The sequence below is a fragment of the Scyliorhinus torazame genome, chromosome 21, assembly GCF_047496885.1.
Source record: "Scyliorhinus torazame isolate Kashiwa2021f chromosome 21, sScyTor2.1, whole genome shotgun sequence".
Classification (NCBI taxonomy): Eukaryota; Metazoa; Chordata; class Chondrichthyes; order Carcharhiniformes; family Scyliorhinidae; genus Scyliorhinus; species Scyliorhinus torazame.
In genome coordinates this window covers 134,676,401-134,689,854 of record NC_092727.1, presented here as the reverse complement: position 1 = coordinate 134,689,854, position 13,454 = coordinate 134,676,401, and the positions used below count along the sequence as shown (strand labels likewise).

Below are 13,454 nucleotides of genomic sequence, written 5' to 3'. Positions count from 1 at the left end.
GAGAGGGGAGCTGGAAGGGGAGGAGGGAGGATTGTACGCTGAGCCAGATGGCAACAGACTGTAAAGAGAGAAACCTAAGAAGAAGCCTTTTTGTACTTCACAATAAATTAAAACAAACGGCAATGCATATGATTTTGAAAATGCCAATAAAAAGGTTTCTAAAAAAAAGGGAGAGAGTGTGCAGGTTTGGCTGATTGACTATGCTAAATTGTTCCTTAGTGTGCAAAGGTTAGGTGGGGTTATGGGATTGCAGAGGGGTGGTGCAGACTCGATGGGCTGAATGGCCTCTTTCTGCACTGTAGAGATTCTAGGTTTCTATAATCTCACAAATTATAGGCCAGTCAGCTGAATATCAGACATGGAGAAACATTTGGAGACAAAAATTTCAGACAAAATTAATTGATATTTGGAAAAGTATAGAATAAAAGATGAACAGCTGTTTATCAGCCCAGAGGGAGATTTTCAATGGTTTCCAGGGATGAAGGAGTTCAATTAATGTGGAGAGATTGGAGAAACTGGGATTGTTGTCCATAGAGCAGAGAAGGTTAGGGAGGAGTTTTAATAGAGGTGTTCAAAAAAAAACCATGACGGGTTTTGATAGAATAGAGAGGGAGAAACTGTTACAAGTGGCAGGAAGATTGGTGACCCCATAGACACATTTAGATTGATTGACAATAAAACAAATGGTGACAATTTTTTACATAACGACTTGTCATGATCTGGAATGTGCTGAAGGAGATTCAATCGTGACTTTCAAAAGGAAATAGAGTCATAGAGTCATAAAGGTTTACAGCATGGAAAACGTCCCTTCAGCCCAGCTTGTCATTGTCGCTCAGTTTTTACCACTAAGCTAGTCCCAATTACCTGCATTTGGTCCATATCCTCTATACCCAGCTTTTCCATACAACTGTCTAAGTGCTTCTTAAAAAACAAAATTGCACCCACCTCTACTACTGCCTCTGGCAGTTCGTTCCAGACACTCACCACCCTCTGTCTAAAAGAAAATTGCCCCTCTGGACCCTTTTGTATCTCTCGCCTCTCACCTTAAACCTACGCCCTCTAGTTCTAGACTCCCCTACCTTTGGGAATAAATGTTGACTAGCTACTTTATCTATGCCCCTCATTATTTTATAAACCTCTATAAGGTCACCCCTAAGCCTCTTACACTGCATGGAAAAAAGTCCCAGTCTATCCAGCCTCTTCTCATAATTCAAACCATCATGTCCAGGTCGCATCCTAGTAAATATTTTCTGCACTCTTTCTAGTTTAATAGGGTTTATATAATAGGGTGACCAGAACTGTACACAGTATTCCAAGTGTGGCCCTACTAATGTCTTGTACAACTTCACAAGACTTGAGGAAATATTTGCAGGGCTATGTGGGGAAGTAGCAGGGGATTGGAATTAATTAGGTATCTGATAGATCATTGACTTATTAATTTATTCATGGTTTTAGGTGCTAATTGAATGCATAGCTAAAGAATCAAATTATTAAAAATGTCTTGACTGTGAGAATACAGTCACTGTTTTAGATAATGAATAAACTATCAAACTTTGGTGCCATGTGTGCATAAATTCAAAACATTGTTTCATGAAAAGTTGCATAAAAGCTCATTGTAATGCTTGAAATGTATCAAAAGCAAAATTAATGCAAGCACCTTGGGTGGGATTCTCTAATAATGGGGCTATGTCCCCACGCCGGACGTGAAAACCGTCGCCAACCACTCCGGCGTCAACAGTCCACAAAAGTGAGGAATTCTCCCCTTCTTAGGGGGCTAGGTTGGCGCCGGAGTGCCCCCGCAGCTCCAACCAGCGCCGAACGGCCGGCGAGAGTTCACACATGCGCAGAACGGCCGGCATATTTCCGTGCATGCGCGGGGGGTTCCTTCTCCACGCCGGCCCCCTGGCAATATGACGGAGTCCTACAGGGGCCCGCTGTGTAGTAAAGTAGGCCTTTATCTCTGTAGGAATGGCACACGTGGCAGATGCACGTGGACATTTAATTAATTTGATGGACCTTAGTGAATTTTAAGTAATGACCAGTGCTTGGATAACAAATCATGTTCTAAGTGACAGACAGTTGATTGAATAAATCAGTAAGCCTCAGCTGAGAGTAAATAAGGGTCAGACCATAGATGTGGGCCGGGATTGTCCGAGCCTCCACACCGAAATCGCGCTCGCGCGGGGGTAGAGAATGGGGTCTCAGGCCAAGGGCGCCGGGACGGGATTCTCCGCAGACCGCGTGCGCGAAATGATGCGGCGCCGGTTGGGGGCCGTTGAAAGAGGCCCCCGCAGCAAGTCTCCACGATCGACTGTCCATGTTCCCGCCGGCGTGGTTCCAACCTGGTTCCACCCGGCGGAAGCTCGGACTAGCGGCCGCACTGGCCGTCCTGGTTGGGGGGGGTCAGACTCCGGGGGGGGCCCGCCACGATGGACAGGCCTGCGATTGGAGGCGACCGATCGACAGGCGCGCGCGATCCGGGGTGGCCTATCTTCTTCCACGCCCGCCCGCTGTGTGGCTCCGCCATGTTGCGCGAGGGCCAGCGTGAATACGGCTGCTGCGCACATGCGCGGACCTGCGGCCGGAAGTGCAGTGCCCATATCGGCAGCAGGAGCTGCGCGGCGCACGCTGGGGCCCTGCTATCCCTCTTAAAACCAGAGAATCACTCTGAATTTTTTGAAAAAAGTCTGGAATGATTCGCGGCCGTTTTCCAGCAGCCGTGGGGACATAGCACCATTTTTGGAGAATCCTGGCCATGGTTTCCATTAAAAGTAAGACCTTGTGAGTGAGGTTTCATTCTTGAATTCTTGCCTTCCTGAGTTCGTGAATCATCTATCTGTTTGTGTGATTTCTTTATGCTTTTATGTTTAACGCTTTTCGTTATGTGCTGACCAGTTTATGTGTTCGTTGATCTTAGTTCTGATTCAGTTCTTATGCATGTGTATTTAAGTGAATATTTAGTATTAAAGTGTGTTTTGGACATCTCTATCAACCGGACTGAGTACCTAATTAATTAGATATCTTTACACAAAAGTCATCAAAGGCATGATGGCCCTTCTTTTGTGCTGGAAGATTTAATCAGTTATATATTTAAATTCAATAAAAAATCTGGAATAAAAGTCCAATGACGACCATGAAACCATTGTTAAATGGAGTTGGAGGGCAATTAGGGATGGGCAATAAATGCTGACCTTGCCGGTGACACCCACATTCCATGAAAGAATAAAGAAAAAAATATATTGTCCAAATATATTTGTCTAAAGTTATTTATTGTCCATATGTGTAGTCTATAGTGATTATTGTCCATCTGGATTTGCCGTCTATAGTTATAGACTGTGGACAGGATTCTCAGTTTCTGAGACTAAGTGTTGAAGCCAACGCGCAACTCGTGGATTTTCACGACAGCAAAACTGTCAATTCAGCGACCGAGGAGGGGCTGGCGGTGCACAGCGTGGAACACAATCGATTCCAATGAAAAATAGTGCAGGATTCGCCGGGTCCGTGATTGACACTCGGGAGGCTGACAAGCTGCAGCCGTACATACACATTACACTCCCCACACACACCATCCCAGACAACAAGGTGGCACTGGTTGTGCTGGAGCGTGCCCATGCAGCTGATGGGTCGGCTGGGGCCAGAGGGCACCTAGGAGGCTGCCCTGCAGGGGAAACCTATATGACCCATGGCACTAAGATCACAGCGGGCTGTTAGCGATGTGCGCAGCTGCATGGCTGCCTTTCGGCTGCGGAATGGTGTTCTGTGCCCCTCCACTCTCACCCCACAGCCCACCACTTAGCCACCCCACTTGTCACCCTCCGGCCCTGGCAGAAGCTCCCCCGGCCAGCGGTACAACTGTCTGCAAACTATGTTGGACACTTTCGGTACCCCTTCTCTCTCCCTCAGCAGCCAAGACGCCGGTTTCACTATTTTTAAAAGTACAAATGAACCGTGCCATCGGGAACTCGGCCCATCGCAGGCAGAAAATCGGGGAGGCCCCGGAGAATATCAGGTCGGGTCTCCTAATAATATGCAAATGGTGTTTACTGTACATGCATTTCAGAACGCAGTAATGCCGCTGCCGAGGTGATGGAGATTTTGGCGTTGGAACCTATTCTCTTCCCAATCACCTTTCCCGATTTCGGAGTCGGCCAATGGAGAATCCCGCCCTGTGAATATGGAGTCTTCAATTCCATATTGTCAAGATAGATATGAACAAAATCTTTTACTTTTGATGGCAATTTCCTTAGACTGCTTCTAGATTTCAGTAAAACTTTAGCGCAAGCAGTGAGTCAGAAAGCCCATGTACAGTTGGGTGTCCTTGAACCATGATGTGGGTAAAAGCGCAGGTGGGAGTGAAACAGAAGACTTACCGTGTATCGGGGCCTGGTGCACCTTGGGGGCGACCCTGGGAGGGTGAGAATTGCACATGTCAGTGTTACAGCAGCAGGAGTAGAAAGAGTGGGATTTGCTGGTGTTATCAGCACATGTCGAATTGCAGGAGAGCACATTACTGGACGGCCAGCACCCTGTTTTGGAAGGAAAAAGATGAAAAGACTCAGTAAAAGAAACAGAATTTGGTTTTCCACTTGGTGGAGCAAGGTCGCAGGAAGTTTCACACCTTGACTGAAATTCCTAGCTCCACATGCATGGAAATTGGTGTGGTTGAATCTGGTTGGAGTTACAACCATTGCTCCCATTTATTCCGACTGCGGGAACTGATAATGATTCTGCTGTTCCTCTTTCTATGCTCCTCTCTCCCCATGACAACCCCATCTATCTCTGTCTCTTTCTCTTCCTGTTCTCTTCCATCTCTTTGTTTTCCACCCATCTCTATGCCTTTATTAGCCGAGCATAGAATATAAGAACAGAGAGGTTATGATGGAGTTATACAAAATGCTCATTACACAGTACAGCTGGAGTACTGTGCGCTGTTCTGATCGCCACACTATAGGAAGGACGTGATTTCACTGGAGAGGGTGCAGAGGAGATTCACCAAAATGTTGCCTGGACTGGAGTGTTTTAGCTATGAAGAAAGGCTGGTTAGGTTGGAGTTGTTCTCCTTAGAGCAGTGAAGGCTGAGGGGATACCTGATCGAGGTGTATGAAATTTTGAGGGACATAGATAGGGTAGATAAGAAGAAACTTTTCCCCTCAGTAGAAGGGCATAGATTTAGAGGGGATTTGAGGAAAAGTGTTTTGTGGTGGGAATCTGGGACTCGCTGCCTGAAAGGGTGGTAGAGGCAGGAACCCTCACAACATTTAAGAAGCATTTAGGTGAGCACTTGAAACACTATAGCAGACAAGGCTATGGACCAAGTGCTGGAAACTGGGAGTAGAATACATGGCTGCTTGATTGTCAGCACGGACATGTTAGGCCAAAGGGCCTCTTTTTGTGCAGTAAAATGCTACTTTCTCTGTTCACCTTTCTTTCACTCTGTGTTCTTTATTCATCTCTCTATTCTCTACCCATATCCTTCTCTCTCTCTCTGTTCGCCATCCATCTGTCTCTCCATCTCTCGCTCCTTCAGTTCTCTCTCCTCTCCTAGCTCTGGGAACATAATATATGAAAAAACCTCCCTCCCACTCATATATGTTTAAACACCAAACCCACAAATATGATTTATCAACAAGCTTTGTCAGTATTGTGTGCTGAATGTTCTTTGCAATATGGTGCCTGCTGCAATGAGGCATGTTGCATGTGAAAATAATTAATCACCTTGTTTATCAGGATGAAAGGCTCCATCACTTGTTTGTACCCAAATCCCGTAGCAATAGTCGTTGTTTTTACACATCACAGTCTCATTCCTGGGGTCATGACTTTGATTTTCAAACTTTTGGAAATATTGACAGATTCTTCCTTCCACATTTCCATCTGGAATACAATGAGGTAAATGGTCACTCCTTAGACTGAAGGACAAGTCCATAATGAACAGGGACAGTGGAGAGGGAGCATTACTCTATCTAACCCCGTGCTGTACCTGTCCTGGGAGTGTTTGATGGGGACAGTGTAGAGAGCGCTTTACTCTGTATCTAACCCCGTGCTGTACCTGTCCTGGGAGTGTTTGATGGGGACAGTGTAGAAGGAGCTTTACTCTGTATCCAACCCCATGCTGTACCTGTCCTTGGAGTGTTTGATGGGGACAGTGTAGCAGGAGTTTACTCTGTATCTAACCCCGTGCTGTACCTGTCCTGGGAGTGTTTGATGGGGACAGTGTAGAGGGAGCTTTACTCTGTATCTAACCCCATGCTGTCCCTGTCCTGGGAGTGTTTGATGGGGACAGTGTAGAAGGAGCTTTACTCTGTATCCAACCCCGTGCTGTACCTGTCCTTGGAGTGTTTGATGGGGACAGTGTAGCAGGAGCTTTACTCTGTATCTAACCCCGTGCTGTACCTGTCCTGGGAGTGTTTGATGGGGACATTGTAGAGGGAGCTTTACTCTGCATCTAACCCCGTGCTGTCCCTGTCCTGGGAGTGTTTGATGGGGACAGTGTAGCAGGAGCTTTACTCTGTATCTAACCCCGTGCTGTACCTGTCCTTGGCGTGTTTGATGGGGACAGTGTAGAGGGAGCTTTACTCTGCATCTAACCCCGGGCTGTACCTGTCCTGGGAGTGTTTGATGGGGACAGTGTAGCAGGAGCTTTACTCTGTATCTAACCCCGTGCTGTACCTGTCCTTGGCGTGTTTGATGGGGACAGTGTAGAGGGAGCTTTACTCTGCATCTAACCCCGGGCTGTACCTGTCCTGGGAGTGTTTGATGGGGACAGTGTAGCAGGAGCTTTACTCTGTATCTAACCCCGTGCTGTACCTGTCCTTGGAGTGTTTGATGGGGACAGTGTAGAGGGAGCTTTACTCTGCATCTAACCCCGTGCTGTCCCTGTCCTGGGAGTGTTTGATGGGGACAGTGTAGAAGGAGCTTTACTCTGTATCTAACCCCGTGCTGTACCTGTCCTTGGAGTGTTTGATGGGGACAGTGTAGAGGGAACTTTACTCTGTATCTGACCCCGTGCTGTACCTGTCCTGGGAGTGTTTGATGGGGACAGTGTAGAGGGAGCTTTACTCTGTATCTAACCCCGTGCTGTACCTGTCCTGGGAGTGTTTGATGGGGACATTGTAGAGGGAGCTTTACTCTGCATCTAACCCCGGGCTGTACCTGTCCTGGGAGTGTTTGATGGGGACAGTGTAGCAGGAGCTTTACTCTGTATCTAACCCCGTGCTGTACCTGTCCTGGGAGTGTTTGATGGGGACAGTGTAGAGGGAGCTTTACTCTGTATCTAACCCTGTGCTGTACCTGTCCTGGGAGTGTTTGATGGGGACAGTGTAGCAGGAGCTTTACTCTGTATCTAACCCCATGCTGTGCCTGTCCTGGGAGTGTTTGATGGGGACAGTGTAGCAGGAGCTTTACTCTGTATCTAACCCCATGCTGTGCCTGTCCTGGGAGTGTTTGATGGGGACAGTGTAGAGGGAGCTTTACTCTGTATCTAACCCCGTGCTGTACCTATCCTGGGAATGTTTGATGAGGACATTGTAGAGGGAGATTTCCTCTGTATATAACCCCGTGCTGTACCTGTCTTGGGAATGTTTGATGAGGGCAGTGTAGAGGGAGCTTTACTCTGTATATAACCCCGTACTGTACCTGCTGATCCAGGGAGCTGCATTATATGAATCTCAGTCTTACTTTAGTAGACCACGAAGGGAGTTCTGACAGAGCTGTCGAAAAAAATAAAGTTTTATTCCAATAACTATTATTTACACGGCATGAAGGATCCCAGCCGGGTCTCTCCTCTCTGTCGGTACCCAAACTGGCTGACCTTATACAGAAGTTTATCTATACATGGTTTAGAGTTCCACGTCACCTTTAACAGGGGGGTTCGTATTCAGTGAGGCTCCCGGGGAGTTTAATCATTGCCATTTCTTAAGTCCAGTGGGGTTATGTCATCCTTCCTCCAGAAGCCCGAAGAATCCTCCAATGACTGTGGTGATGGAGGGTGCTAGATTTGCTTTGTCTCTGGCTGTGCATCGTACACCCGTGGCACAGGATCAGGCGGGGTGTACCAGGAAGGCGAAGGCCGCTTCCGACTGGAACGCCAAATCGGACTTTGCATCGGAGACCACCGACGATTGGGTCTCCATCTCTGAATCTGTGTTGACCACCTCTCTTGTGTTGGCATGTTGACCCCTGATCTGGCCCGTTCAGGAGTCAGGTTTGGCCAGACAAGAACCTTTCATCCACGAGAAATTTTATGAAAAATTGGTCGCCTGGAGCTACTTGCTTACGTGATCCACTTGCTTACGCACTTCTCGATCCTGAACTTATATTTGGTAGGAAACCGGCCCTGTCTGGCGGATTATGGTCCAGGTGATCCACTGGGCGTTGTCTGCAAAATTTTAGACATTCACTGCGTCACCTGGTACAAAGAGCATGGGCGGTCTATGTCAAATGGGGCATCGCCCTTGTAGATCTTGGTTGTGGTGTACCTTCCCGCCAATATCAGGGAAGACCATGCTGAAGCTGGTCCTAAGTCTTCGTCCAGTCGGCATTTCAGCCGGGGCTACCGCAGTCACGGCGTGCAGGGTGGTCCTGTAACAAAACATGAACCAGGCCAGCCTAATATCCATTGATCCCCGTTTTTGTAATCTGTGTTTGAATGTCTGGACCACCCTCTCTGCAAGCCCATTCGAAGCTGGGTGGTACGGGCAGTCCAAATGTGTTATACCCCATGCGCCTTCAGAAACCCCGAGAACTCTTTGTGCCATTGTCCGTGACTAACACCTCGGTATGCCATTTGAACAAAAAGACAAACGCAGCTTTTATATCATAGCCCTGGAGGTAGTCGCCCCCATCTTGTGGACCTGCAGCCATTTAGAATGGGCATAAATTAGGAGGAGGAGCATTAACCTCTGAAACAGCCCAACAAAATCGGCATGCGACCGTGCCCATGGCCATCCTGGCCATTCCCAAGGGTGGAGGAGCGCAGCCAAGGTGAGCTTCTGGTGCTCCTGACATTGTTGAGTCAATCGTTGTCAGATTCCAGGCCCGGCCACCAGGGCTAACATTATCATTTGTGATACCCCCGGGTGCCCGTTATGGAGGTCTTGCATTATCAAACTGTGGCCCTTCTCTGGGGCGATGACATGTGTACCTCAAAGCAGGACACCATTCCCGACACTAAATTCAGACATCTTGGAAGTTATCTTGATTAATAAGGGGGTCAGGGGTTATGGGGAGAAAGCAGGAGAATGGGGATGAGAAAAATATTAGCCATGATTGAATGGCGGAGCAGACACGATGGGCCGAGTGGCCTAATTCTGCTCCTATGTCTTATGGTCTTAGTCTAATGGATGAGTAAGTCTGTAATTCATCTGGGAGCTGTCAATGCTGTCAACCATATATCATGAGATGTCAAGCTATGGAAAGAACCGGGTCCATTTGGTCCGCTCACGGATCCTCGATGCAATAGCCGACAATGAGTCCATGAAGTTCAGGATGGCGACAATTTCACCCGCCTTGAGAGGAGATGGGGGGCTACTCAGCAAGGGCAGCCGGTTCAACACATCTGCGTGCGCAATTTGAGTGCCCGACCTATGTTCGAAGGGGGCCGATAAAAGGGCCCACCGCTGGATTCTCGCGAAAGCGACAGGCGGGATGGCCCTGTCCTCCTTGAATAAACCGAGCAATGGTTTGTGGTCGGTGTAGAGGGTAAAATGGTGGCCCTACAAGCATTGATGGAATTTCTTGACTGCGGAAACCATCACCAGGCCCTCCTTCTCTCTCCATGCATATTTGCGTTCAGCCACAGCCAGCACCCGGGAGGTGAAAGCAATCTGCCGATCCCTGCTGTCTACCATCCTGTGAGAGAGAACGGCCCCAATGCCGTACGGCGACATGTCACACGTGCCGATGAGGGGGTTGGCGGGATCATAGCAGCCTGGAAGATGAAAGCTGTTACTTCACTCGTCTGAAAGCCGTTTCCTGCGGCCTGCGCCCACTCTTGATCTTTCTTCAAAGCACGATGCAGGGGGGCCAGCATCTTCACATGATGCAGGGGGGCCAGCATCTTCACACGATGCAGGGGGGCCAGCATCTTCACACGATGCAGGGGGGCCAGCATCTTCACACGATGCAGGGGGGCCAGCATCTTCACATGATTCGGGATAAATTTGTCATAATAGTTCACTAACCCTAAAAACAACCACTGCTCCGTGTAGGGACAGGGGCCTGCTGAATGGCGCACACCTTCTCAGCAATGGGTGTAAACCCTCACGGCCCACCCAATAGGCCAAATACACCAGGGGCTGGATTCTCCATCGGCAGGATATTCCTCTTTGCCAGCAGCGCACTACACCCAGAGCGTGGGGTTGCCCACAATGGGAAACTCTAATGGCCGGCTGCCGGGACGGAGAACCCTGCTGCTGGCGGGGGCGCACCGGGGACTGAGAATCACAACCTACTTCTTTGGCATGAAAACTTGGCCCTTCGTGGGTGGACGTCAGACTCCGGAAAATGGCAGAAAATTTCCGGCAGGTTGTCCAGATATTCCTGCTCGGTTGCTCTGGTGACCAGCATGTCACCAAATATACCGCTACACGTGGTAACCCACGCAGAATGTTCTCCATTACCCACTGGAATATGGCACAGGCTGATTGCACGCTGAAGGAACATAAGAACTAGGAGCAGGAGTAGGCCATCTGGCCCCTTGAGCCTGTTCCATCATTCAATAAGATCATGGACAACCTGGTGTACCCGTACAGGCTATGGTGCATGTTAATCGTGACGTAATGGCGGGAGGCCGAGTCCAATTTGAGTTGCAAATATGCATGACTCATATCAAGTTTAGTAAATGTAGGTCCAGCTGTCTTCAATGCGGGTAGCGGTCCAAACACAAAGCCATATGCACCGTCAGTTTGTAATCCCTGCATAACTGGACAACCTTGTCCGGCTTCAATACTGAAACCGCCGGCGCTGCCCAATCTGCAAAGTGCACGGGCCAGAAGATCCCTAATTCTGCAAGCCGGCTCAGCTCGGTCTCCACTTTTTGCCAGTAATGCATAAGAGACTGGGCGGCCCTGAAACATCTCAGCTGTGCAGCTGCGTTGACATGGATTTTGGCCACAACACCCTGAATTTTCCCCAATCCAGGCTGAAAGACTTTGTGGTATTTTCCCAGTACCTGACTCAGGCCCCCGATTCTATTTGGAAGATATATTGTCAATCATAAAATTATAGTAAAGTTACAGCACGGAAGGAGGCTATTTAGCCCATCTTGCCCATGCCAGCCCAATGTCACCCAGGTAATCTAATCCTACCATCCTGCACCCGGTCCATAGCCCTGTATCTTACAGCACTTAAGGTGCAGGTCCAGGTACCTTTTAACAGAGTCTCTGCCTCCACCACCAATTGGCCAGTGAATTTCAGACACCCACTACCCTCTGCGTGAATAGGTTTTTCCTCATGTCCCCTATACACCTTCTGCCACTTATCTTGAATCTATGTCCCCTGGTTCTAGAATTCTCCACCAAGGTACATAGTTTTATTCTGTCCACCCTATTTCTTCCCCTCATCATTGTGTACTGTAGACATCTGGGATGGCCACTTCCCGATTACAAAATGGACACTCTGCAAAGATTGCAGGGAAAATGGACAGTACTGAGAAAGCAAACAGGTGCAAGGTTTGTCTGTTGATTGGAGCCGTAGCTCCCAGACAAGACCAATACTGCAAACTATTTCCATACTAATGAGCCATCTCCGGGAACAAAAAGGTAACATTTAAGTAAACAATACCAAGACAGACACCCCGGCGCCAGAGGAGACCAGAACAAAGCAGGCCAACGGCCACCTAGGACACGCCCAGCAATCAGGGCACCCATCCCTCTATTGGAGGAAATCCAAAACGATTGGGAAACGGCCCAATTAATTGGGACCAAGTTCAAGGCCCGCCCAATAGCGCGCAAAGCCGTTTTGGGTATAAGAAGAATCTCCCAAGAGAGAATCGCTCTCTTGGCCCCGGCTCTCACCAAGGAGAGACCTGCCCAACAGCAACATCACAACAAGTAAGTCCAAGGTCAACGCACGCTACCAGCCAGACGCTCCTAGCTGTTATTCCGTACCAACTCGACCCCAGCAGCCTCAGAACCGAACAACAGCCATTGTTCCTCTGACTGAGCGGGCGCCCAAAGCTAAGTATAGGCTTTAGCAGTAGTGATAGTTTAGTTTATAGAGTTTTATGCATGAGTATATTTGACTGTGTGTAAATAAATGAGCATTGAGTTTGAACTTACTAACTGGTGTACCGAGTCTTTGATCAGTATTCGGTTTTGAACCTTGTGGCGGTATCGAGATACCTGGCGACTCTACAGCAAAACGTAATTAGAATTAAGGAAGGCGACCATATTGGCCGCCATCTTCAGAGCCAAATTAAGAGAAACACAATTCGCAACATTTACTGGCGACATCTGATGGGACTCGACTTAGAAGTGGCCTAACCACTCCGAGAGAACCCAAATTTGATTGGAATCCAATTAGAAACAGAAAAACCACAAGTGTAAGAACAATACTGATCAAACCTCCTAGATTCAGAAGTGTGTTAATACATGCGTACTAACAGGGATATAAGGTAAACCGGAGAGATTTTGTTGCGTAAAACTGTCGGGAGTTTTGTAGGCCGGAAAATAGCGTAAGCCGTACCCGTGTTTACATCACCACTTTATCATCCCTTATTCCAAATTCAGTAGAGAACCCAGATAGAGAAAATGGCAATGAAGGCAATGGAATGCCTTATGAACCCCCAGGAATTTGAAGTCACAGCGACCAGTAGAATAGGACAGTGTCCCGTATGAGAAGAGGAAATCAGGAAGTACCTCAAAGGGAAAGGATGGCCCCTTTGGAGTGAATTCTGCGCGAATGATGAAACAGGTCCCGGGAGTATAGGACATACTTGGTGGGAGAACCTGTCAGAGGTCCACAAGAAGAGTTTAGGGAAAGCTTGCAAGCCAATGGCAATCGTGGCCTGCTTGGCACAATTGCGAGGCACAGAGGAGGTTGTTAGAATGCTCCGTAGAGAGATAGAGGAGAGAGACAGAAATTGTGAGGGAGATGTGAGCGAGTTTGACAAAGAGAATAAAGATTTGAGAGAACAGTTAGCAGCGAGGGACAGAGAGGTGGATGATGCCAAGTGGGCACACCAGTCTTGTCTTGCCCATTTGAATAGTTTTCAGACCCAGTATGATAAGGCCTACCAGGACACGCAACGTGCGGTCTTGGTAAGACAAGAAACCGAGCAACAAGTAGAGAAATTGCAGAAACAGTGCAATGATTTGAAAGCAGCCCTACGAGCACTCCACACTTCCACGACGGTACAAAGGCAGAGCTCAGTAGATCACGCGAAGTGCCGGAAGCAAATTGCAGAATTGCAATCTCCGCATTCCGTTCAGAATGGGTTTCAAAATACGTTTGGACCC

The 13,454-nt window shown here is 48.3% G+C and overlaps 1 protein-coding gene across 3 annotated transcripts in view; it reads right to left on the bottom strand.

Annotated features, from left to right (window-relative positions):
• The window catches only part of LOC140398710 (bone morphogenetic protein receptor type-2-like), a 111,780-nt gene that overhangs the window by 73,838 nt on the left and 24,488 nt on the right, over positions 1–13,454 (bottom strand). For 2 of the 3 annotated variants that reach the window (XM_072487728.1, XM_072487730.1), the window contains 3 exons: positions 7,633–7,706; positions 5,716–5,871; positions 4,371–4,526 (listed from right to left, as the gene is read on the bottom strand). In XM_072487728.1, the coding sequence (XP_072343829.1) occupies positions 4,371–4,526; positions 5,716–5,871; positions 7,633–7,654 (334 nt within the window). In that variant the 5' untranslated portion in view covers positions 7,655–7,706. Of the gene's footprint in view, positions 1–4,370; positions 4,527–5,715; positions 5,872–7,632; positions 7,707–13,454 lie in introns of those variants that run through there. The other variant, XM_072487731.1, reaches the window with a different exon arrangement.